This window comes from Salvelinus namaycush, chromosome 21 (genome assembly GCF_016432855.1).
Source record: "Salvelinus namaycush isolate Seneca chromosome 21, SaNama_1.0, whole genome shotgun sequence".
NCBI classification, from domain to species: domain Eukaryota; kingdom Metazoa; phylum Chordata; class Actinopteri; order Salmoniformes; family Salmonidae; genus Salvelinus; species Salvelinus namaycush.
Window position 1 is genome coordinate 54,697,005 of NC_052327.1, and position 27,038 is coordinate 54,724,042.

The following is a 27,038-nucleotide window of genomic DNA, read 5'->3' on the forward strand; positions in this document are numbered from 1 at the left end:
TCTGTCTGACAGGTGATATTCCTCTAACTAGTCTCTGTCTGACAGGTGATATTCCTCTAACTAGTCTCTGTCTGACATGTGATATTCCTCTAACTAGTCTCTGTCTGACAGGTGGTATTCCTTTAACTAGTCTCTGTCTGACAGGTGGTATTCCTTTAACTAGTCTCTGTCTGACAGGTGATATTCCTCTAACTAGTCTCTGTCTGACATGTGATATTCCTCTAACTAGTCTCTGTCTGACAGGTGGTATTCCTTTAACTAGTCTCTGTCTGACAGGTGGTATTCCTTTAACTAGTCTCTGTCTGACAGGTGATATTCATCTAACTAGTCTCTGTCTGACAGGTGATATTCATCTCCACTAACTAGTCTCTGTCTGACAGGTGATATTCCTCTAACTAGTCTCTGTCTGACATGTGATATTCCTCTAACTAGTCTCTGTCTGACAGGTGATATTCATCTAACTAGTCTCTGTCTGACAGGTGGTATTCATCTAACTAGTCTCTGTCTGACAGGTGATATTCCTCTAACTAGTCTCTGTCTGACAGGTGATATTCCTTTAACTAGTCTCTGTCTGACAGGTGATATTCATCTAACTAGTCTCTGTCTGACAGGTGGTATTCATCTAACTAGTCTCTGTCTGACAGGTGGTATTCATCTCCTCTAACTAGTCTCTGTCTGACAGGTGATATTCCTCTAACTAGTCTCTGTCTGACAGGTGATATTCCTCTAACTAGTCTCTGTATGCTGTGCGCATGTGACAAATAAAATGCATGATGACTAACTGAAATACACACGCGGCAATTTTAATTCCACAAAATTATTGAAATGAACCTAATAGACCGATAAGCTTGACCCGGGTGAAATGTATTTTCGGTGCGGGCTAACCGGTTAAACGGTTCATCGGTAACATCCCTAGTTCTTGAACATGATTGGTATCAACAGTCATCTTAATGACTTTAATATATAAGTTGTTTTTAAATGTCTTGTAAGTCACATTGACACGATGCAGATCAACGGTTTCCTGTAGGTTCCATGGTATCCTCGGCATCCCAATGAGGAAGTGAGTGAATAAAATGTTCGAACAAGGCACTGTGTCATCGATGATGAGACAAGACATGTTGGTATACTGTCCCTTTTTATTTGAAGGTGTCTACCTGGCTCTTATACCTGTTATACCTGTCTACCTGGCTTGTTATTAGAATCTGTCTGTAATACTAAATGGGGCCCTCAGTGTCTCCTGAATGACATTATATTACTATAGTGAGGCGGGAAGAGCCACAGTAGAGTTGTGGTTTTCACTCAGCCTCCTCATCATCAGCCCCATCCCCTCTACCTCCTCTGGGTTTATGATGGGGGATGTAAGGGCCAGGGCTGGTCCTCCTTTCCCAGCTCTGGTGGACCCTCCTGGGACTGGGCTCCTTCCCGTGGGCCCCCCGGTGTAGAAGGAACCCTGGAGGTCCAGGTTAACACAGAAGAAGCCCGGCAGTAGCTGCCTCTGGTACTGGTCCAAACGACTGATAACATCCAGGATAGAGGAGCTGCCTCCACTCACCCATCTTGGGAGCAGGCTGGAAGGGATGAGCTGGGCAGGCAGCGACTGGCAGTGACGCAGCTCGAATTGGTAGGAAAACCTAGAGAGAGACTCAATACATTATGAGGGCATAAGAGCTTAAAGTGAGAATGTGGAAAAGTGTCTGTAGGAAAACCTAGAGGGATACGAGGGACATAACATTTACGATACCAAATTTCAATATACAACATTTCAATATACAAAAATTAAAATAAGTTTTCGTCTTTTGAGCTTCTAGTCATGAAATCTATGCAGCCTACTCAATCACTTTTTATAGCTACTGTTTACAGGCCTCCTGGGCCGAATACAGCGTTCCTCACTGAGTTCCCTGAATTCCTATCAGACGTTTTAGTCATGGTGGATAATATAAAACATTTTGGTGACTTTAATATTCACATGTAAAAGTTCACAGACCCACTCCAAAAGGATTTCGGAGCGATCATCGACTAAGTGAGTTTTGTCCAACATGTCTCTGGACCTACTCACTGCCACAGTCATACCCTGGACCTAGTTTTGTCCCATGGAATAAATGTTGTAGATCTTAATGTTTTTCCACATAATCCTGGACTATCGGACCACCATTTTATTACGTTTGCAATCGCAACAAATAATCTGCTCAGACCCCAACCAAGGATCATCAAAAGCCGTGCTATAAATTCTCAGACAACCCAAAGATTCCTAGATGCCCTTCCAGACTCCCTCCAACTACCCAAGGACATCAGAGTACAAAAATCAGTTAACCACCTAACTGAGGAACTCAATTTAATCTTGCGTAATACTCAAGATATAGTTGCACCCCTAAAAACAAAAAACATTTGTCATAAGAAACTAGCTCCCTGGTATACAGAAAATACCCGAGCTCTGAAGCAAGCTTCAAGAAAATTGGAACGGAAATGGCGCCACACCAAACTGGAAGTCTTCCGACTAGCTTGGAAAGACAGTACCGTGCAGTATCGAAGAGCCCTCACTGCTGCTCGATCATCCTACTTTTCCAACTTAATTGAGCAGAATATTTTTGATACTGTCGCAAAGCTAACTATAAAGCAGCCTTCCCCAAGAGAGGATGGCTTTCACTTAAGCAGTAATAAATTAATGAACTTCTTTGAGGAAAAGATCATAATCATTAGAAAGCAAATTACGGACTCTTCTTTAAATCTGCGTATTTCTCCAAAGCTCAGTTGTCCTAAGTCTGCACATCACTGCCAGGACCTAGGATCAAGGGAGACACTCAAGTGTTTTAGTACTATATCTCTTGACACAATGATGAAAATAATCATGGCCTCTAAACCTTCAAGCTGCATACTGGACCCTATTCCAACTAAACTACTGAAAGAGCTGCTTCCTGTGCTTGATCCTCCTATGTTGAACATAATAAACAGCTCTCTATCCACCGGATGTGTACCAAACTCACTAAAAGTGGCAGTAATAAAGCCTCTCTTGAAAAAGCCAAACCTTGACTCAGAAAATATATAAAAAACTATCGGCCTATATCAAATCACCCATTCCCAGCTGTTGCGCAGCAACTCACTGCCTTCTTGAAGACAATGTATACGAAACGCTTCAGTCTGGTTTTAGACCCCACCATAGCACTGAGACTGCACTTGTGAAGGTGGTAAATGACATTTTAATGGCGTCAGACCAAGGCTCTGCACCTGTCCTCGTGCTCCTAGACCTTAGTGCTGCTTGTGATACCATTGATCACCACATTCTTTTGGAGAGATTGGAAACCCAAATTGGTCTACACGGACAAGTTCTGGCCTGGTTTAGATCTTATCTGTCGGAAAGATATCAGTTTGTTTCTGTGGATGGTTTGTCCTCTGACAAATCAACTGTAAATTTCGGTGTTCCTCAAGGTTCTGTTTAAGGACCTCTTGTTTTCTCTATATATTTTACCTCTTGGTGATGTAATTCGGGAAACATAATATTAACTTCCACTGCTATGCGGATGACACACAGCTGTACATTTCAATGAAACATGAAGCTACAAAATTGCCCTCCCTGGAAGCCTGTGTTTCAGACATAATGAAGTGGATGGCTGAAAACTTTCTACTTTTAAACTTGGACAAAACAGAGATGCTTGTTCTAGGTCCTAAGAAACAAAGAGATCTTATAATCTTGATGGTTGTAAAGTCGTCTCAAATAAAACTGTGAAGGACCTCGGCGTTACTCTGGACCCTGATCTCTCTTTTGACGAACATATCAAGACTGTTATAAGGACAGCTTTTTTCCATCTACGTAAAATTGCAAAAATCTGCTTTTGTCACTTCTAGATTAGACTCCTGCAATGCTCTACTTTCCGGCTACCCGGATAAATCACTAAATAAACTTCAGTTAGTGCTAAAATCTTGCTAGAATCTTGACTAGAACTAAAACATTTGATCATATTACTCCAGTGCTAGCCTCTCTACACTGGCTTCTTGTTAAGGCAAGGGCTGATTTCAAGGTTTTACTGCTAACCTACAAAGCATTACATGGGCTTGCTCCTACCTATCTTTACGATTTGGTCTGCCATACATACCTACACGTACGCTACGGTCACAAGACGCAGGCCTCCTTACTGTCCCTAGAATTTCTAAGCAAACAGCTGGAGGTAGGGCTTTCTCCTATAGAGCTCCATTTTTATATAATGGTCTGCCTATCCATGTGAGAGACACAGAATCGGTCTCGACCTTTAAGTCTTTACTGAAGACTCATCTCTTCAGTAGGTCCTATGATTGAGTGTGAAGGTGAACGGAAAGGCTCTGGAGCAACGAACCGCCCTTGCTGTCTCTGACTGGCTGGTTCTCCTCTCTCCACAGGGATTCTCTACCTCTAACCCTATTACGGGGGCTAAGTCACTGGCTTACTGGTGCTCTTCCATGCCGTCCCTAGGAGGGGTGCGTCACTTGAGTGGGTTGAGTCACTGGCGTGATCTTCCTGTCCGGATTGGCACCCCCCCCCCCGGGTTCGTACCGTGGGGGAGATCTTTGTGAGCTATACTCGGCCTTGTCTCAGGATAGTAAGTTGGTGGTTGAAGATATTCCTCTAGTGGTGTGGGGGTTGTGCTTTGGCAAAGTGGGTGGGGTTATATCCTGCCTGTTTGGCCCTGTCCGGGGCCACAGCGTCTCCCGACCCCTCCTGTCTCAGCCTCCAGTATTTATGCTGCAGTAGTTTATGTGTCGGGGAGCTAGGGTCAGTCTGTTATATCTGGAGTACTTCTCCTGTCGTATCCAGTGTCCTGTGTGAATTTAAGTATGCTCTCTCTAATTCTCTCTCTAATTATTTTTCTCTTCTCTGAGGACCTGAGGCCTAGGACCATGCCTCAGGACTACCTGGCCTGATGACTCCTTGCTGTTCCCAGTCCACCTGGCCGTGCTGCTGCTCCAGTTTCAACTGTTCTGCCTGCGGCTATGGAACCCTGACCTGTTCACCGGACGTGCTACCTGTCCCAGACCTGCTGTTTTCAACTCTCTAGAGACAGCAGGAGCGGTAGAGATACTCTCAATGATCGGCTATGAAAAGCCAACTGACATTTACTCCTGAGGTGCTGACCTGTTGCACCCTCTACAACTACTGTGATTATTATTATTTGACTGGTCATCTATGAGCATTTGAACATCTTGGCCATGTTCTGTTATAATCTCCACCCGGCACAGCCAGAAGAGGACTGGCCACCGCTCATAGCCTGGTTCCTCTCTAGGTTTCTTCCTAGGTTTTGGCCTTTCTAGGGAGTTTTTCCTAGCCACCGTGCTTCTACACCTGCATTGCTTGCTGTTTGGGGTTTTAGGCTGGGTTTCTGTACAGCACTTTGAGACATCAGCTGATGTAAGAAGGACTTTATAAATACATTTGATTTGATGGAGGATTATTAAGTGTCTGTAGGAAAACCTGGAGGGATACGAGGGACACGGAAGATTATTTTGAGGACATACAGAAAGTGAGTTTTTTTTTGTGCTTGTGAAAATCTAGACAAGATGAGTAGGAGAGCGTCTTGCAGGCTCCCACTCCATTCCACTCCATTCCACTTCATTCCACTCCATTCCACTACTCCACCACTCCTCCATTCCACTCCTCCATTCCACTCCTCCATTCCACTCCATTCCACTCCTCCATTCCACTCCTCCATTCCACTCCTCCATTCCACTCCATTCCACTCCATTCCATTCCATTCCACTCCTCCATTCTACTCCATTCCACTCCTCCATTCTACTCCATTCCACTCCATTCTACTCCATTCCACTCCTCCATTCTACTCCATTCCACTCCTCCATTCCACTCCTCCATTCCATTCTACTCCATTCCACTCCATTCTACTTCATTCCACTCCACTCCATTCCACTCCACTCTATTCCACTCCACTCTATTCCACTCCACTCTATTCCACTCCACTCTTTTCCACTCGATTCCACTCCTCTTTTCCACTCCATTCCACTCCACTCTTTTCCACTCCATTCCACTCCACTCTTTTCCACTCCACTCTTTTCCACTCCATTCCACTCCTCCACTCCACTCCATTCCACTCCATTCCACTCCACTCCTCCATTCCACTCCTCCATTCTACTCCATTCCACTCCTCCATTCTACTCCATTCCACTCCTCCATTCCACTCCATTCCACTCCTCCATTCTACTCCATTCCACTCCTCCATTCTACTCCATTCCACTCCTCCATTATACTCCATTCCACTCCTCCATTCTACTCCATTCCACTCCATTCTACTCCATTCCACTCCATTCTACTCCATTCCACTCCTCCATTCCACTCCATTCCACTCCTCCATTCCACTCCTCCATTCCACTCCTCCATTCCATTCTACTCCATTCCACTCCATTCTACTTCATTCCACTCCACTCTATTCCACTCCACTCTTTTCCACTCCATTCCACTCCACTCTATTCCACTCCAGTCCATTCCACTCTACTCCGCTTGTTTTGGTGTATTAGTTTGTTTTTTTACTTTGTTTGCTCAAAATGTTCTATTTTAGCTACAATTGTATCTTATTTTATTAATTGAGCTTTTATTTTCTTTGTACCATTTTATCCACTTAATTACTTTCCTTTTGTTGCTACGTTGTCGCGAGGGTTCTATTGTTGCTACGTTGTCGCGAGGGTTCTATTGTTGCTACGTTGTCGCGAGGGTTCTATTGTTGCTACGTTGTCGCGAGGGTTCTATTACTACGTTGTCGTGAGGGTTCTATTGTTGCTACGCTGTCGTGAGGGTTCTATTATTGCTACGTTGTCGTGAGGGTTCTATTGTTGCTACGTTGTCGCGAGGGTTCTATTGTTGCTACGTTGTCGCGAGGGTTCTATTGTTGCTACGTTGTCGTGAGGGTTCTATTGTTGCTACGTTGTCGTGAGGGTTCTATTATTGCTACGTTGTCGTGAGGGTTCTATTGTTGCTACGTTATCGTGAGGGTTCTATTGTTGCTACGTTGTCGCGAGGTTAACCTGCAAGGAAGCATTTCACTGCACTGTGTACTCCACCTACATCAGGTGTATATGACTAAGAAACAAACTTGAACAAACATGTGTACAAACTGTAAGTCTGTCGGTCTGTCGGTGTGTGGTGTGTGTGTGTGTGTGTGCGCGTGCGGTTGGCTTCTCACTTTGCAGAGACCCTGTTGGACACAGTCTTGGTGGCTCGTGTCACAGCACACTGTAGCATCTTCATCGTTTGTTCTCCAATCCATCCTACGTCCTCCTGCACATCAGGCAGCCATTCTAACAGTCTGGGAGGAGAGACGGGGCATTAGTAATATATAATAATACATGACAGTCTGGGAGGAGAGACGGGGCATTAGTAATATATAATAATACAGAACAGTCTGGGAGGAGAGACGGGGCACTAGTAATATATAATAATACATGACAGTCTGGGAGGAGAGACGGGGCATTAGTAATATATAATAATACATAACAGTCTGGGAGGAGAGACGGGGCATTAGTAATATATAATAATACATAACAGTCTGGGAGGAGAGACGGGGCATTAGTAATATATAATAATACATAACAGTCTGGGAGGAGAGACGGGGCATTAGTAATATATAATAATACATAACAGTCTGGGAGGAGAGACGGGGCATTAGTAATATATAATAATACATAACAGTCTGGTCAGGGGGAGGGTATAGGGTCTAGTCCTACCTAACAGTAACAGACAGAGCAGACTCCAGGGGGAGGGTATAGGGTCTAGTCCTACCTAACAGTCATGGACAGAGCAGACTCCAGGGGGAGGGTATAGGGTCTAGTCCTACCTAACAGTAACAGACAGAGCAGACTCCAGGGGGAGGGTATAGGGTCTAGTCCTACCTAACAGTAACAGACAGAGCAGACTCCAGGGGGAGGGTATAGGGTCTAGACCTACCTAACAGTAACAGACAGAGCAGACTCCAGGGGGAGGGTATAGGGTCTAGTCCTACCTAACAGTAACAGACAGAGCAGACTCCAGGGGGAGGGTATAGGGTCTAGTCCTACCTAACAGTCATGGACAGAGCAGACTCCAGGGGGAGGGTATAGGGTCTAGTCCTACCTAACAGTAACAGACAGAGCAGACTCCAGGGGGAGGGTATAGGGTCTAGTCCTACCTAACAGTAACAGACAGAGCAGACTCCAGGGGGAGGGTATAGGGTCTAGTCCTACCTAACAGTCATGGACAGAGCAGATTCCAGGGGGAGGGTATAGGGTCTAGTCCTACCTAACAGTAACAGACAGAGCAGACTCCAGGGGGAGGGTATAGGGTCTAGTCCTACCTAACAGTAACAGACAGAGCAGACTCCAGGGGGAGGGTATAGGGTCTAGTCCTACCTAACAGTCATGGGCAGAGCAGACTCCAGGGGGAGGGTATAGGGTCTAGTCCTACCTAACAGTCATGGACAGAGCAGACTCCAGGGGGAGGGTATAGGGTCTAGTCCTACCTAACAGTAACAGACAGAGCAGACTCCAGGGGGAGGGTATAGGGTCTAGTCCTACCTAACAGTCATGGACAGAGCAGACTCCAGGGGGAGGGTATAGGGTCTAGACCTACCTAACAGTCATGGACAGAGCAGACTCCAGGGGGAGGGTATAGGGTCTAGACCTACCTAAAAGTAACAGACAGAGCAGACTCCAGGGGGAGGGTATAGGGTCTAATCCTACCTAACAGTCATGGACAGAGCAGACTCCAGGGGGAGGGTGTAGGGTCTAGTCCTACCTAACAGTAACAGACAGAGCAGACTCCAGGGGGAGGGTATAGGGTCTAGTCCTACCTAACAGTCATGGGCAGAGCAGACTCCAGGGGGAGGGTATAGGGTCTAGTCCTACCTAACAGTCATGGACAGAGCAGACTCCAGGGGGAGGGTGTAGGGTCTAGTCCTACCTAACAGTAACAAACAGAGCAGACTCCAGGGGGAGGGTATAGGGTCTAGACCTACCTAACAGTCAAGGACAGAGCAGACTCCAGGGGGAGGGTATAGGGTCTAGTCCTACCTAACAGTAACAGACAGTGCAGACTCCAGGGGGAGGTTATAGGGTCTAGTCCTACCTAACAGTCATGGACAGAGCAGACTCCAGGGGGAGGGTATAGGGTCTAGACCTACCTAACAGTAACAGACAGAGCAGACTCCAGGGGGAGGGTATAGGGTCTAGTCCTACCTAACATTCATGGACAGAGCAGACTCCAGGGGGAGGGTATAGGGTCTAGACCTACCTAACAGTAACAGACAGAGCAGACTCCAGGGGGAGGGTATAGGGTCTAGTCCTACCTAACATTCATGGACAGAGCAGACTCCAGGGGGAGGGTATAGGGTCTAGTCCTACCTAACAGTAACAGACAGAGCAGACTCCAGGGGGAGGGTATAGGGTCTAGTCCTACCTAACAGTCATGGACAGAGCAGACTCCAGGGGGAGGGTATAGGGTCTAGACCTACCTAACAGTAACAGACAGAGCAGACTCCAGTGGGAGGGTATAGGGTCTAGTCCTACCTAACAGTCATGGACAGAGCAGACTCCAGAGGGAGGGTATAGGGTCTAGTCCTACCTAACAGTAACAGACAGAGCAGACTCCAGGTGGAGGGTATAGGGTCTAGACCTACCTAACAGTAATGGACAGAGCAGACTCCAGGGGGAGGGTATAGGGTCTAGACCTACCTAACAGTCATGGACAGAGCAGACTCCAGGGGGAGGGTATAGGGTCTAGACCTACCTAACAGTAACAGACAGAGCAGACTCCAGGGGGAGGGTATAGGGTCTAATCCTACCTAACAGTCATGGACAGAGCAGACTCCAGGGGGAGGGTGTAGGGTCTAGTCCTACCTAACAGTAACAGACAGAGCAGACTCCAGGGGGAGGGTATAGGGTCTAGTCCTACCTAACAGTCATGGGCAGAGCAGACTCCAGGGGGAGGGTATAGGGTCTAGTCCTACCTAACAGTCATGGACAGAGCAGACTCCAGGGGGAGGGTGTAGGGTCTAGTCCTACCTAACAGTAACAGACAGAGCAGACTCCAGGGGGAGGGTATAGGGTCTAGACCTACCTAACAGTAACAGACAGAGCAGACTCCAGGGGGAGGGTATAGGGTCTAGTCCTACCTAACAGTAACAGACAGAGCAGACTCCAGGGGGAGGGTATAGGGTCTAGTCCTACCTAACAGTAACAGACAGAGCAGACTCCAGGGGGAGGGTATAGGGTCTAGTCCTACCTAACAGTAACAGACAGAGCAGACTCCAGGGGGAGGGTATAGGGTCTAGTCCTACCTAACAGTAACAGACAGAGCAGACTCCAGGGGGAGGGTATAGGGTCTAGTCCTACCTAACAGTAACAGACAGAGCAGACTCCAGGGGGAGGGTATAGGGTCTAGACCTACCTAACAGTCATGGACAGAGCAGACTCCAGGGGGAGGGTATAGGGTCTAGACCTACCTAACAGTCATGGACAGAGCAGACTCCAGGGGGAGGGTATAGGGTCTAGTCCTACCTAACAGTAACAGACAGAGCAGACTCCAGGGGGAGGGTATAGGGTCTAGTCCTACCTAACAGTCATGGACAGAGCAGACTCCAGGGGGAGGGTGTAGGGTCTAGTCCTACCTAACAGTAACAGACAGAGCAGACTCCAGGGGGAGGGTATAGGGTCTAGTCCTACCTAACAGTCATGGGCAGAGCAGACTCCAGGGGGAGGGTATAGGGTCTAGTCCTACCTAACAGTCATGGACAGAGCAGACTCCAGGGGGAGGGTGTAGGGTCTAGTCCTACCTAACAGTAACAAACAGAGCAGACTCCAGGGGGAGGGTATAGGGTCTAGACCTACCTAACAGTCAAGGACAGAGCAGACTCCAGGGGGAGGGTATAGGGTCTAGTCCTACCTAACAGTAACAGACAGTGCAGACTCCAGGGGGAGGTTATAGGGTCTAGACCTACCTAACAGTAACAGACAGAGCAGACTCCAGGGGGAGGGTATAGGGTCTAGTCCTACCTAACATTCATGGACAGAGCAGACTCCAGGGGGAGGGTATAGGGTCTAGTCCTACCTAACAGTAACAGACAGAGCAGACTCCAGGGGGAGGGTATAGGGTCTAGTCCTACCTAACAGTCATGGACAGAGCAGACTCCAGGAGGAGGGTATAGGGTCTAGACCTACCTAACAGTAACAGACAGAGCAGACTCCAGTGGGAGGGTATAGGGTCTAGTCCTACCTAACAGTCATGGACAGAGCAGACTCCAGAGGGAGGGTATAGGGTCTAGTCCTACCTAACAGTAACAGACAGAGCAGACTCCAGGGGGAGGGTATAGGGTCTAGTCCTACCTAACAGTCATGGACAGAGCAGACTCCAGGGGGAGGGTATAGGGTCTAGACCTACCTAACAGTAACAGACAGAGCAGACTCCAGTGGGAGGGTATAGGGTCTAGTCCTACCTAACATTCATGGACAGAGCAGACTCCAGGGGGAGGGTATAGGGTCTAGACCTACCTAACAGTCATGGACAGAGCAGACTCCAGGGGGAGGGTATAGGGTCTAGACCTACCTAACAGTAACAGACAGAGCAGACTCCAGTGGGAGGGTATAGGGTCTAGTCCTACCTAACAGTCATGGACAGAGCAGACTCCAGGGGGAGGGTATAGGGTCTAGACCTACCTAACAGTAACAGACAGAGCAGACTCCAGTGGGAGGGTATAGGGTCTAGTCCTACCTAACAGTAATGGACAGAGCAGACTCCAGGGGGAGGGTATAGGGTCTAGACCTACCTAACAGTAATGGACAGAGCAGACTCCAGGGGGAGGGTATAGGGTCTAGACCTACCTAACAGTCATGGACAGAGCAGACTCCAGGGGGAGGGTATAGGGTCTAGTCCTACCTAACAGTAACAGACAGAGCAGACTCCAGGGGGAGGGTATAGGGTCTAGACCTACCTAACAGTCATGGACAGAGCAGACTCCAGGGGGAGGGTATAGGGTCTAGACCTACCTAACAGTCATGGACAGAGCAGACTCCAGGGGGAGGGTATAGGGTCTAGTCCTACCTAACAGTAACAGACAGAGCAGACTCCAGGGGGAGGGTATAGGGTCTAGTCCTACCTAACAGTCATGGACAGAGCAGACTCCAGGGGGAGGGTATAGGGTCTAGTCCTACCTAACAGTAACAGACAGAGCAGACTCCAGGGGTAGGGTATAGGGTCTAGTCCTACCTAACAGTCATGGACAGAGCAGACTCCAGGGGGAGGGTATAGGGTCTAGTCCTACCTAACAGTCATGGACAGAGCAGACTCCAGGGGGAGGGTATAGGGTCTAGACCTACCTAACAGTAACAGACAGAGCAGACTCCAGGGGGGGGTATAGGGTCTAGTCCTACCTAACAGTCATGGACAGAGCCGACTCCAGGGGGAGGGTATAGGGTCTAGACCTACCTAACAGTAACAGACAGAGCAGACTCCAGGGGGAGGGTATAGGGTCTAGTCCTACCTAACAGTAACAGACAGAGCAGACTCCAGGGGGAGGGTATAGGGTCTAGACCTACCTAACAGTCATGGACAGAGCAGACTCCAGGGGGAGGGTATAGGGTCTAGACCTACCTAACAGTCATGGACAGAGCAGACTCCAGGGGGAGGGTATAGGGTCTAGTCCTACCTAACAGTAACAGACAGAGCAGACTCCAGGGGGAGGGTATAGGGTCTAGTTCTACCTAACAGTCATGGACAGAGCAGACTCCAGGGGGAGGGTATAGGGTCTAGACCTACCTAACAGTCATGGACAGAGCAGACTCCAGGGGGAGGGTATAGGGTCTAGTCCTACCTAACAGTAACAGACAGAGCAGACTCCAGGGGTAGGGTATAGGGTCTAGTCCTACCTAACAGTCATGGACAGAGCAGACTCCAGGGGGAGGGTATAGGGTCTAGTCCTACCTAACAGTCATGGACAGAGCAGACTCCAGGGGGAGGGTATAGGGTCTAGTCCTACCTAACAGTCATGGACAGAGCAGACTCCAGGGGGAGGGTATAGGGTCTAGTCCTACCTAACAGTAACAGACAGAGCAGACTCCAGGGGGAGGGTATAGGGTCTAGACCTACCTAACAGTAACAGACAGAGCAGACTCCAGGGGGGGGTATAGGGTCTAGTCCTACCTAACAGTCATGGACAGAGCCGACTCCAGGGGGAGGGTGTAGGGAAGCATCATAGTCGTCATCATCCTGACTGGCAGCAGGTTGCTTAGCGACTGGACCAGACTGTATCTCTCCTTGCAGGCTTCCACCAAAGCTACAGAGAGAGACAGAGACAGAGAGAGAGAGAGAGACAGAGAGAGAGACAGAGAGAGAGAGAGAGAGACAGAGAGAGAGAGAGAGAGAGAGAGAGACAGAGAGAACAATTCACTCGCTGAAAACATTACCTAAATACATGAGTTACAGAGAGAGATACAAAGAGAGCTACAGAGAGAAGAAGAGAGAGCTACAGAGAGAAGAAGAGAGAGCTACAGAGAGAAGAGAGCTACAGTGAGAAGAAGAGGGAGCTACAGAGAGAAGAAGAGAGAGCTACAGAGAGAAGAAGAGAGAGCTACAGAGAGAAGAAGAGAGCTACAGAGAGAAGAAGAGAGAGCTACAGAGAGAAAAAGAGAGAGCTACAGAGAGAAGAAGAGAGAGTTACAGAGAGAAGAAGAGAGAGTTACAGAGAGAAGAAGAGAGTTAGAGAGAAGAAGAGAGAGTTAGAGAGAGAAGAGAGCGTTACAGAGAGAAGAAGAGAGAGTTACAGAGAGAAGAAGAGAGAGTTGCAGAGAGAAGAAGAGAGAGTTACAGAGAGAAGAAGAGAGATATAGAGGGAGATACAGAGAGAAGAAGAGAGATACAAAGAGAGCTACAAAGAGAAGAAGAGAGAGCTACAGAGAGAAGAAGAGAGAGCTACAGAGGAAGATACAGAGAGAGCTACAGAGAGAAGAAGAGAGCTACAGATAGAAGAAGAGAGAGCTACAGAGGGAGATACAGAGAGAGCTACAGAGAGAAGAAGAGAGATCTACAGAGGGAGCTACAGAGAGAAGAAGAGAGAGTTACAGAGAGAAGAAGAGAGAGTTACAGAGAGAAGAAGAGAGAGTTACAGAGAGAAGAAGAGAGAGTTACAGAGAGAAGAAGAGAGAGTTACAGAGAGAAGAAGAGAGATATAGAGGGAGATACAGAGAGAAGAAGAGAGATAGAGAGGGAGATACAGAGGGAGATACAGAGGGAGATAGAGAGGGAGATAGAGAGGGAGATACAGAGGGAGATACAGAGGGAGATACAGAGGGAGATACAGAGGGAGATACAGAGGGAGATACAGAGGGAGATACAGAGGGAGATACAGAGGGAGATACAGAGGGAGATACAGAGGGAGATAGAGAGGGAGGCATGGGGAACAATACATAGCTTTTATTTAGCTGGTGCTGTTCTTTACTCTGCCTACAGAGAGTGGCAGAGAGAAGAAGAGAGCTACAGAGAGAAGAGAGACACTCCCTCACTCAAAACATGTCCTGAATACAGGGCAGAACAGACTGTACCAAAGGTCAGCAGCACTAAACACTGGATCAGTTGGAGCTACATGGGGAGGTGTTCAGCACAAGGCCTTTCTACTTAAACATCCAGCTGCCTCACTACAGGAACAGGAGATAGACTAGCGTCCTGTCCAGGGGGTGTCCTGTACATCAAGCTGTCTCACTACAGAAACAGGAGATAGACTAGTGTCCTGTCCAGGGGGTGTCCTGTACATCAAGCTGTCTCACTACAGAAACAGGAGATAGACTAGTGTCCTGTCCAGGGGGTGTACTGGTACATCAAGCTGTCTCACTACAGAAACAGGAGATAGACTAGTGTCCTGTCCAGGGGGTGTCCTGTACATCAAGCTGTCTCACTACAGAAACAGGAGATAGACCAGTGTCCTGTCCAGGGGGTGTCCTGTACATCAAGCTGTCTCACTACAGTAACAGGAGATAGACTAGTGTCCTGTCCAGGGGGTGTCCTGGTACATCAAGCTCTCTCACTACAGTAACAGGAGATAGACTAGTGTCCTGTCCAGGGGGTGTCCTGTACATCAAGCTGTCTCACTACAGTAACAGGAGATAGACTAGTGTCCTGTCCAGGGGGTGTCCTGGTACATCAAGCTGTCTCACTACAGTAACAGGAGATAGACTAGTGTCCTGTCCAGGGGGTGTACTGGTACATCAAGCTGTCTCACTACAGAAACAGGAGATAGACTAGTGTCCTGTCCAGGGGGTGTCCTGGTACATCAAGCTGTCTCACTACAGAAACAGGAGATAGACTAGTGTCCTGTCCAGGGGGTGTACTGGTACATCAAGCTGTCTCACTACAGAAACAGGAGATAGACTAGTGTCCTGTCCAGGGGGTGTCCTGGTACATCAAGCTGTCTCACTACAGAAACAGGAGATAGACTAGTGTCCTGTCCAGGGGGTGTACTGGTACATCAAGCTGTCTCACTACAGAAACAGGAGATAGACTAGTGTCCTGTCCAGGGGGTGTCCTGGTACATCAAGCTGTCTCACTACAGAAACAGGAGATAGACTAGTGTCCTGTCCAGGGGGTGTCCTGGTACATCAAGCTGTCTCACTACAGAAACAGGAGATAGAATAGTGTCCTGTCCAGGGGGTGTCCTGGTACATCAAGCTGTCTCACTACAGAAACAGGAGATAGAATAGTGTCCTGGTACATCAAGCTGTCTCACTACAGTAACAGGAGATAGACCAGTGTCCTGTCCAGGGGGTGTCCTGGTACATCAAGCTGTCTCACTACAGGAACAGGAGACAGACTCCTGCCCTATGGGCCGTTCTGGCTCAGACAAGGCTTACTTACAAGGCCTTTCTCAAGGCCAGTCTCGTTTATTGGATATTTGTCAGTAGTCTCGTGGCTTTCTGAGACTATGTTCTGGAGACAGGACTTGAGCAAGGCTTTGTGTTGAAATGTTGACATCCCCTATTCATGTTGCTTCTAAATGGGCAACGATACATCCCCCTTATTTAACCATCCCTACAAGTAAAAGACGTTGAAAATACATATTTTTATTTGAAAGGAACATCTTTTCAACCAATTTTGCTGACTGGGATTACGTGCCTGTTCTATAATCTTACCTTTGTGTAGTCTGGGTGGCAGATGCTCGAAGATGTGATCCTCAACGGCGGATTTGGATTGGGAGGGGTTTACCACTACCCCATCCTCGCTGGGTCTGATCTCGTTCTCTACATGATGCTCCTCGTGCTCTTCGTCATCATCATCATTCATGATGTCATCTTCCTCATCCTCACCGTCAGCTATCAGAGGTCTGTGGGGTCCTGGGTGATTCAGAAGTCCTGAAACATAGACAAACAACATAGTTAAAAACCTGCAGTCTGTCTGGGTGGTCATCGGTCTGTCTGGGTGGTCATCGGTGTGTCTAGTTGGTCATCGGTCTGTCTGGGTGGTCATCGGTCTGTCTGGTTGGTCATCGGTCTGTCTGGTTGGTCATCGGTCTGTCTGGTTGGTCGTCGGTCTGTCTGGGTGGTCAACGGTCTGTCTGGGTGGTCAACGGTCTGTCTGGTTGGTCATCGGTCTGTCTGGTTGGTCATCGGTCTGTCTGGTTGGTCATCGGTCTGTCTGGTTGGTCATCGGTCTGTCTGGTTGGTCGTCGGTCTGTCTGGTTGGTCGTCGGTCTGTCTGGTTGGTCGTCGGTCTGTCTGGTTGGTCGTCGGTCTGTCTGGTTGGTCGTCGGTCTGTCTGGGTGGTCAACGGTCTGTCTGGTTGGTCATCGGTCTGTCTGGTTGGTCATCGGTCTGTCTGGTAGGTCATCGGTCTGTCTGGTAGGTCATCGGTCTGTCTGGTAGGTCATCGGTCTGTCTGGTAGGTCATCGGTCTGTCTGGTAGGTCATCGGTCTGTCTGGTAGGTCATCGGTCTGTCTGGTTGGTCATCGGTCTGTCTGGTTGGTCATCGGTCTGTCTGGTTGGTCATCGGTCTGTCTGGTTGGTCATCGGTCTGTCTGGTTGGTCATCGGTCTGTCTCGGTGGTCATCGGTCTGTCTGGTTGGTCATCGGTCTGTCTGGGTGGTCATCGGTCTGTCTGGTTGGTCATCGGTCTGTCTGGTTGGTCATCGGTCTGTCTGGGTGGTCATCGGTCTGTCTGGGTGGTCATCGGTCTGTCTGGTTGGTCATCGGTCTGTCTGGTTGGTCATCGGTCTGTCTGGTTGGTCATCGGTCTGTCTGGTTGGTCATCGGTCTGTCTGGTTGGTCATCGGTCTGTCTGGGTGGTCATCGGTCTGTCTGGTTGGTCATCGGTCTGTCTGGGTGGTCATCGGTCTGTCTGGGTGGTCATCGGTCTGTCTGGGTGGTCATCGGTCTGTCTGGGTGGTCATCGGTCTGTCTGGTTGGTCATCGGTCTGTCTGGTTGGTCATCGGTCTGTCTGGTTGGTCATCGGTCTGTCTGGGTGGTTAACGGTCTGTCTGGGTGGTCATCGGTCTGTCTGGTTGGTCATCGGTCTGTCTGGGTGGTCATCGGTCAGTCTGGGTGGTCATCGGTCAGTCTGGTTGGTCATCGGTCTGTCTGGTAAGTCATCGGTCTGTCTGGTAAGTCATCGGTCTGTCTGGTAGGTCATCGGTCTGTCTGGTAGGTCATCGGTCTGTCTGGTCGGTCATCGGTCTGTCTGGTCGGTCATCGGTCTGTCTGGTCGGTCATCGGTCTGTCTGGTAGGTCATCGGTCTGTCTGGTTGGTCATCGGTCTGTCTGGTCGGTCATCGGTCTGTCTGGTCGGTCATCGGTCTGTCTGGTCGGTCATCGGTCTGTCTGGTCGGTCATCGGTCTGTCTGGTCGGTCATCGGTCTGTCTGGTCGGTCATCGGTCTGTCTGGTAGGTCATCGGTCTGTCTGGTTGGTCATCGGTCTGTCTGGTTGGTCATCGGTCTGTCTGGTTGGTCGTCGGTCTGTCTGGTTGGTCGTCGGTCTGTCTGGTAGGTCGTCGGTCTGTCTGGTTGGTCGTCGGTCTGTCTGGTTGGTCGTCGGTCTGTCTGGTTGGTCGTCGGTCTTTCTGGGTGGTCAACGGTCTGTCTGGGTGGTCATCGGTCTGTCTGGTTGGTCATCGGTCTGTCTGGTTGGTCATCGGTCTGTCTGGTTGGTCATCGGTCTGTCTGGTTGGTCATCGGTCTGTCTGGTTGGTCATCGGTCTGTCTGGTAGGTCATCGGTCTGTCTGGTAGGTCGTCGGTCTGTCTGGTAGGTCGTCGGTCTGTCTGGTAGGTCGTCGGTCTGTCTGGTTGGTCGTCGGTCTGTCTGGTTGGTCGTCGGTCTGTCTGGTTGGTCGTCGGTCTGTCTGGGTGGTCGTCGGTCTGTCTGGGTGGTCAACGGTCTTTCTGGGTGGTCATCGGTCTGTCTGGTTGGTCATCGGTCTGTCTGGGTGGTCATCGGTCTGTCTGGGTGGTCATCGGTGTGTCTGGTCGGTCATCGGTCTGTCTGGTCGGTCATCGGTCTGTCTGGTCGGTCATCGGTCTGTCTGGTCGGTCATCGGTCTGTCTGGTCGGTCATCGGTCTGTCTGGTCGGTCAACGGTCTGTCTGGTCGGTCAACGGTCTGTCTGGTAGGTCAACGGTCTGTCTGGTAGGTCATCCGTCTGTCTGGTTGGTCATCGGTCTGTCTGGTTGGTCGTCGGTCTGTCTGGTTGGTCGTCGGTCTGTCTGGTTGGTCGTCGGTCTGTCTGGTTGGTCGTCGGTCTGTCTGGTTGGTCGTCGGTCTGTCTGGTTGGTCGTCGGTCTGTCTGGTTGGTCGTCGGTCTGTCTGGTTGGTCGTCGGTCTGTCTGGTTGGACGTCGGTCTGTCTGGTTGGACGTCAGTCTGTCTGGTTACATATCAAACGTTGTGACGTTGGGACTAAACGGTGTAATATCACAGACAGACTGTAATATACAGTAAGCACTCTATCCTATACAGCCTCAGAAAGGTCTCATACCGTTCTTCTTCAGGAAGTGGAGGGCGTCTTTATATCCCTGTTTACACATGGTCTTCATAACCTGAAACAAAGAAACGCAGACACAGTAAGTATCCTCATTCAGAGAGTTTGTCTCCGTCTGTCTCCTTGTAAACAAACAGTGTGTAATGTCCTGTGTGGCTCGGGTTGGTAAGAATGTGTGGTGGTAGCAATGCCAAGCTCGTGGTTTCACTTCCTGACCCGGATCACACCACACGTACTAAAACAAACACACAATGTACTGTCGCTTCGGATAAAAATGGCTGATGAATGGCATGTTATCATATCATTAGTACATTATGTAAATACATAGATTATCATATCATTAGTACATTACGTAAATACATATATTATCATATCATTAGTACATTACGTAAATACATAGATTATCATATCATTAGTACATTATGTAAATGCGTGTATATATGAATTAATGTGAGTTGCTACTGTACCTGTGTGTGTGTGTGTGTGTGTGTGTGTGTGTGTGTGTGTGTGTGTGTGTGTGTGTGTGTGTGTGTGTGTACCTGTGGCTCAGGGGGGAACAGAGCTCTGGACACTCTGTAGAGGTTGGTGAGTGTAAACTGGATGGAGGTGTTGGTGAATCGTAGTTCATGCATGTTGGTGGATCTATCTCTAGGACAGATGTCACTCTCTCCAGAGAACGGAGACACAGTGATGGTGTTCTTTAGCTCATACTGAGGCAGATTATCACTGATACCACCGTCCACGTAACGCTGGAGGGGGAGGGGGAGAGGGAGACAGAGACAGAGAGAGAGAGAGAGAGCGTCAGGCAAAGAGATACTAAACTAAAGTAGCAACCATTTAGAGTCAGTTAAAACGTTGCGACATGGACACTGTATCTGGTCTCGTGCTGATAGTATGACAGTATATATATAATTCACTGTATCACAATTCCAGTGGGTCAGAAGTTTACATACACTAAGTTGACTGTGCCTTTAAACAGCTTGGAAAATTACAGAAAATGGTGTCATGGCTTTAGAAGCTTCTGATAGGCTAATTGACATCATTTGAGTCAATTGGAGGTGTGCCTGTGGATGTATTTCAAGGCCTACCTTCAAACTCAGTGCCTCTTTGCTTGACATCATGGGAAAATCAAAAGAAATCAGCCAAGACCTCAAAAAACTAATTGTAGACCTCCACAAGTCTGGTTCATCCTTGAGAGAAATTTCCAAACGCCTGAAGGTACCACGTTCATCTGTACAAACAATAGTACGCAAGTATAAACACCATGGGACCACGCAGCCGTCATACCGCTCAGGAAGGAGACACGTTCTGTCTCCTAGAGATGAACGTACTTTGGTGTGAAAAGTGCAAATCAATCCCAGAACAACAGCAAAGGACCTTGTGAAGATGCTGGAGGAAACAGGTACAAAAGCATATCCACAGTAAAACGAGTCCTATATCGACATAACCTGAAAGGCCGCTCAGCAAGGAAGAAGCCACTGCTCCAAAACCGCCATAAAACGCCAGACTACGGTTTGAAACTACACATGAGGACAAAGATTGTACTTTTTGGAGAAATGTCCTCTGGTCTGATGAAACAAAAATAGAACTGTTTGGCCATAATGACCATCGTTATGTGAGAGGAAAAATGGGGGAGGCTTACAGCTTAAGGACAACAAAGTTAAGGTATTGGAGTGGCCATCACATAGCCCTGACCTCAATCCCATAGAAGATTTGTGGGCAGAACTGAAAAAGCGTGTGCGATCAAGGAGGCCTACAAACCTGACTCAGTTACACCAGCTCTGTCAGGAGGAATGGGACAAAATTCACCCAACTAATTGTGGGAAGCTTGTGGAAGGCTACCTGAAACATTTGACCCAAGTTAAACAATTTAAAGGCAATGTCACCAAATACTAATTGAGTGTATGTAAACTTCTGACAGAATGTGATGAAAGAAATAAAAGCAGTAAAAATCATTCTCTCCGCTATTATTCTGACATTTCACATTCTTGGGTGTATATGGTAAAAGTAACAATCTACTAGGGTGTATACGGTAAAAGTAACAACATACTAGGGTGTATACGGTAAAAGTAACAACATATTAGGGTGTATACGGTAAAAGTAACAACATACTAGAGTGTATACGGTAACAGCATACTAGGGTGTATACGGTAAAAGTAAAAACATACTAGGGTGTATACGGTAAAAGTAACAACATACTAGGGTGTATACGGTAAAAGTAACAACATACTAGGGTGTATACGGTAACAGTAACAGCATACTAGGGTGTATACGGTAAAAGTAACAGCATACTAGAGTGTATATGGTAAAAGTAAAAACATACTAGGGTGTATACGGTAAAAGTAAAAACATACTAGAGTGTATATGGTAAAAGTAACAACATACTAGAGTGTATACGGTAAAAGTAACAACATACTAGAGTGTATACGGTAAAAGTTACAACATACTAGAGTGTATACGGTAAAAGTAACAACATACTAGAGTGTATACGGTAAAAGTAACAACATACTAGGGTGTATACGGTAAAAGTAACAACATACTAGGGTGTATACGGTAAAAGTAACAACATACTAGGGTGTATACGGTAAAAGTAACAACATACTAGGGTGTATACGGTAAAAGTAACAACTAAAAGTGCGTGTGGGAGGCATGTGATGTCAGTTGATAGTGTCTATAGTGACGTCAGGCCCAGCCAGCACGAGGACAGCAGAGGAGAGGACAACCTTGGCACTGTCACGTTGGTGCTCAGGCCCGGAGTTGGGTTCTCTCTCTCTCACGCACGCACGCACCACACATGCACACACACACACACACCACACACACACACACACACACACACACACTTCCCAAAGGCCAAAGAGGAACACTGATGTCAAATGTAATCTAATCCTTGTTAGAAAGTTAGCTAGAGTACTGGCCAAAACATTACTGTGTGAAACTGTGCCTTTATGACTTTAGTCTAAATTGACAATGATTGAGCTGTATAGTCAAAGCCAAATCACATGTCACGTGTGTCATTCAAGAGTCAGAACAGATGGAGACAAAGCTAACATTACAGAAATAGAGCAAGAGGCCCAGAGAGAGACAGACAGGAGAGGGAGGGTAGAGGAGGAGAAGAGACAGACAGGAGAGAGTAAAGGAGGAGAAGAAACAGAGAGGAGAGAGGAGAAGAAGAGACAGACAGGAGAGAGTAGAGGAGAAGAGACAGACAGGAGAGAGTAGAGGAGAAGAGACAGACAGGAGAGAGTAGAGGAGAAGAGACAGACAGGAGAGAGTAGAGGAGAAGAGACAGACAGGAGAGAGTAGAGGAGAAGAGACAGACAGGAGAGAGTAGAGGAGAAGAGACAGACAGGAGAGAGGAGGGAGGGTAGAGGAGGAGAAGAGACAGACAGGAGAGGGTAGAGGAGGAGAAGAGACAGACAGGAGAGGGTAGAGGATGAGAAGAGACAGACAGGAGAGGGTAGAGGATGAGAAGAGACAGACAGGAGAGGGTAGAGGATGAGAAGAGAGACAGGAGAGGGGGGGTAGAGGAGGAGAAGAGACAGACAGGAGAGGGAGGGTAGAGGAGGAGAAGAGACAGACAGGAGAGTGAGGGTAGAGGAGGAGAAGAGACAGACAGGAGAGTGAGGGTAGAGGAGGAGAAGAGACAGACAGGAGAGTGAGGGTAGAGGAGGAGAAGAGACAGACAGGAGAGTGAGGGTAGAGGAGGAGAAGAGACAAACAGGAGAGAGAGGATAGAGGAGGAGGAGAGACAGACAGACAGGAGAGAGTAGAGGAGAAGAGACAGACAGACAGGAGAGAGTAGAGGAGAAGAGACAGACAGGAGAGAGTAGAGGAGAAGAGACAGACAGGAGAGAGGAGGAGAAGAGACAGACAGAAGAGAGGAGGAGAAGAGACAGACAGAAGAGAGGAGGAGAAGAGACAGACAGAAGAGAGGAGGAGAAGAGACAGACAGGAGAGAGGAGGAGAAGAGACAGACAGGAGAGAGGAGGAGAAGAGACAGACAGGAGAGAGGAGGAGAAGAGACAGACAGGAGAGAGGAGGAGAAGAGACAGACAGGAGAGAGGAGGAGAAGAGACAGACAGGAGAGAGGAGGAGAAGAGACAGACAGGAGAGAGGAGGAGAAGAGACAGACAGGAGAGAGGAGGAGAAGAGACAGACAGAAGAGAGGAGGAGAAGAGACAGACAGAAGAGAGGAGGAGAAGAGACAGACAGGAGAGGGAGGGTAGAGGAGGAGAAGAGACAGACAGGAGAGGGAGGGTAGAGGAGGAGAAGAGACAGACAGGAGAGGGAGGGTAGAGGAGGAGAAGAGACAGACAGGAGAGGGAGGGTAGAGGAGGAGAAGAGACAGACAGGAGAGGGAGGGTAGAGGAGGAGAAGAGACAGACAGGAGAGGGAGGGTAGAGGAGGAGAAGAGACAGACAGGAGAGGGAGGGTAGAGGAGGAGAAGAGACAGACAGGAGAGGGAGGGTAGAGGAGGAGAAGAGACAGACAGGAGAGTGAGGGTAGAGGAGGAGAAGAGACAGACAGGAGAGTGAGGATAGAGGAGGAGAAGAGACAAACAGGAGAGAGAGGATAGAGGAGGAGAAGAGACAAACAGGAGAGAGAGGATAGAGGAGGAGAAGAGACAGACAGGAGAGGGAGGGTAGAGGAGGAGAAGAGACAGACAGGAGAGGGAGGGTAGAGGAGGAGAAGAGACAGACAGGAGAGGGAGGGTAGAGGAGGAGAAGAGACAGACAGGAGAGAGTGGAGTAGAGGAGGAGAAGAGACAGACAGGAGAGAGTAGAGGAGGAGAAGAGACAGACAGGAGAGGGAGGATAGAGGAGGAGAAGAGACAGACAGGAGAGAGTAGAGGAGGAGAAGAGACAGACAGGAAAGGGAGGGTAGAGGAGGAGAAGAGACAGACAGGAGAGGGAGGGTAGAGGAGGAGAAGAGACAGACAGGAGAGAGTAGAGTAGAGGAGGAGAAGAGACAGACAGGAGAGAGTAGAGTAGAGGAGGAGAAGAGACAGACAGGAGAGGGTAGAGGAGGAGAAGAGACAGACAGGAGAGGGAGAGTAGAGGAGGAGAAGAGACAGACAGGAGAGAGTAGAGGAGGAGAAGAGACAGACAGGAGAGAGTAGAGGAGGAGAAGAGACAGACAGGAGAGAGTAGAGGAGGAGAAGAGACATACAGACAGGAGAGAGTAGAGGAGGAGAAGAGACAGACAGGAGAGAGGAGGAGAAGAGACAGACAGAAGAGATGAGGAGAAGAGACAGACAGGAGAGGGTAGAGGAGGAGAAGAGACAGACAGGAGAGGGTAGAGGAGGAGAAGAGACAGACAGGAGAGGGAGGGTAGAGGAGGAGAAGAGATAGACAGGAGAGGGAGGGTAGAGGAGGAGAAGAGACAGACAGGAGAGGGAGGGTAGAGGAGGAGAAGAGACAGACAGGAGAGGGAGGGTAGAGGAGGAGAAGAGACAGACAGGAGAGGGTGGGTAGAGGAGGAGAAGAGACAGACAGGAGAGGGTAGGTAGAGGAGGAGAAGAGACAGACAGGAGAGTGAGGGTAGAGGAGGAGAAGAGACAGACAGGAGAGTGAGGGTAGAGGAGGAGAAGAGACAAACAGGAGAGAGAGGGTAGAGGAGGAGAAGAGACAAACAGGAGAGAGAGGGTAGAGGAGGAGAAGAGACAAACAGGAGAGAGAGGATAGAGGAGGAGGAGAGACAAACAGGAGAGAGAGGATAGAGGAGGAGGAGAGACAGACAGGAGTAGAGGAGGAGAAGAGACAGACAGGAGATGGAGGGTAGAGGAGGAGAAGAGACAGACAGGAGAGAGTAGAGGAGGAGAAGAGACAGACAGGAGAGAGTAGAGGAGGAGAAGAGACAGACAGGAGAGAGTAGAGGAGGAGAAGAGACAGACAGGAGAGGGAGAGTAGAGGAGGAGAAGAGACAGACAGGAGAGAGTAGAGGAGGAGAAGAGACAGACAGGAGAGAGTAGAGGAGGAGAAGAGACAGACAGGAGAGAGTAGAGGAGGAGAAGAGACAGACAAGAGAGGGTAGAGGAGGAGAACAGACAGACAAGAGAGGGTAGAGGAGGAGAAGAGACAGACAGGAGAGGGAGGGTAGAGGAGGAGAAGAGACAGACAGGAGAGAGTAGAGGAGGAGAAGAGAGACAGGAGGGAGTAGAGGAGGAGAAGAGACAGACAGGAGAGAGTAGAGGAGGAGAAGAGACAGACAGGAGAGAGTAGAGGAGGAGAAGAGACAGACAGGAGAGAGTAGAGGAGGAGAAGAGACAGACAGGAGAGGGTAGAGGAGGAGAAGAGACAGACAGGAGAGAGTAGAGGAGGAGAAGACAGACAGGAGAGAGAGGATAGAGGAGGAGAAGAGACAGACAGGAGAGAGGATAGAGGAGGAGAAGAGACAGACAGGAGAGAGGATAGAGGAGGAGAAGAGACAGACAGGAGAGAGAGGATAGAGGAGGAGAAGAGACAGACAGGAGAGAGAGGATAGAGGAGGAGAAGAGACAGACAGGAGAGGGAGGGTAGAGGAGGAGAAGAGACAGACAGGAGAGAGTAGAGGAGGAGAAGAGACAGACAGGAGAGAGAGGGTAGAGGAGGAGAAGAGACAGACAGGAGAGAGAGGGTAGAGGAGGAGAAGAGAGACAGGAGAGAGAGGATAGAGGAGAAGAGACAGACAGGAGAGAGTAGAGGAGGAGAAGAGACAGACAGGAGAGGGTAGAGGAGGAGAAGAGACAGACAGGAGAGAGAGGGTAGAGGAGGAGAAGAGACAGACAGGAGAGAGAGGATAGAGGAGGAGAAGAGACAGACAGGAGAGGGAGGGTAGAGGAGGAGAAGAGACAGACAGGAGAGGGAGGGTCGAGGAGGAGAAGAGACAGACAGGAGAGGGTAGAGGAGGAGAAGAGACAGACAGGAGAGCGAGGATAGAGGAGGAGAAGAGACAGACAGGAGAGAGAGGGTAGAGGAGGAGAAGAGACAGACAGGAGAGAGAGGGTAGAGGAGGAGAAGAGACAGACAGGAGAGAGAGGATAGAGGAGGAGAAGAGACAGACAGGAGAGGGAGGGTAGAGGAGGAGAAGAGACAGACAGGAGAGGGAGGGTCGAGGAGGAGAAGAGACAGACAGGAGAGGGTAGAGGAGGAGAAGAGACAGACAGGAGAGGGTAGAGGAGGAGAAGAGACAGACAGGAGAGAGTAGAGGAGGAGAAGAGACATACAGACAGGAGAGAGTAGAGGAGGAGAAGAGACAGACAGGAGAGGGAGGGTAGAGGAGGAGAAGAGACAGACAGGAGAGAGTAGAGGAGGAGAAGAGACAGACAAGAGAGGGTAGAGGAGGAGAAGAGACAGACAGGAGAGAGTAGAGGAGGAGAAGAGACAGACAGGAGAGGGTAGAGGAGGAGAAGAGACAGACAGGAGAGAGTAGAGGAGGAGAAGAGAGACAGGAGAGAGTAGAAGAGGAGAATAGACAGATCAGGGTAGAAGAGGAGAATAGACAGATCAGGGTAGAAGAGGAGAATAGACAGATCAGGGTAGAGGAGGAGAATAGACAGACAGGAGAGAGAGGATAGAGGAGGAGAAGAGACAGACAGGAGAGAGAGGATAGAGGAGGAGAAGAGACAGACAGGAGAGAGAGGATAGAGGAGGAGAAGAGACAGACAGGAGAGAGAGGATAGAGGAGGAGAAGAGACAGACAGGAGAGAGGGAGGGTAGAGGAGGAGAAGAGACAGACAGGAGAGGGTAGAGGAGGAGAAGAGACAGACAGGAGAGAGGGAGGGTAGAGGAGGAGAAGAGACAGACAGGAGAGAGTAGAGGAGGAGAAGAGACAGACAGGAGAGAGTAGAGGAGGAGAAGAGACAGACAGGAGAGAGAGGGTAGAGGAGGAGAAGAGACAGACAGGAGAGAGAAGGTAGAGGAGGAGAAGAGACAGACAGGAGAGAGAGGATAGAGGAGGAGAAGAGACAGACAGGAGAGAGTAGAGGAGGAGAAGAGACAGACAGGAGAGGGTAGAGGAGGAGAAGAGACAGACAGGAGAGAGAGGGTAGAGGAGGAGAAGAGACAGACAGGAGAGAGAGGGTAGAGGAGGAGAAGAGACAGAC

General features: G+C 49.0%; 1 protein-coding gene across 1 annotated transcript in view; it reads right to left on the reverse strand.

Moving 5' to 3' along the window:
* Positions 1 to 1,118: 1,118 nt before the first annotated feature.
* The window catches only part of LOC120066504 (patatin-like phospholipase domain-containing protein 2), a 34,518-nt gene continuing 8,598 nt past the window's right edge, over positions 1,119 to 27,038 (reverse strand). The window contains exons 4-9 of the mRNA XM_039017918.1: positions 19,492 to 19,701; positions 18,950 to 19,010; positions 16,117 to 16,335; positions 13,139 to 13,271; positions 7,155 to 7,277; positions 1,119 to 1,631 (exon numbers count right to left, since the gene is read on the reverse strand). Coding sequence (XP_038873846.1) covers positions 1,256 to 1,631; positions 7,155 to 7,277; positions 13,139 to 13,271; positions 16,117 to 16,335; positions 18,950 to 19,010; positions 19,492 to 19,701 — 1,122 coding nt within the window. The 3' untranslated portion in view covers positions 1,119 to 1,255. The remainder of the gene's footprint in view (positions 1,632 to 7,154; positions 7,278 to 13,138; positions 13,272 to 16,116; positions 16,336 to 18,949; positions 19,011 to 19,491; positions 19,702 to 27,038) is intronic.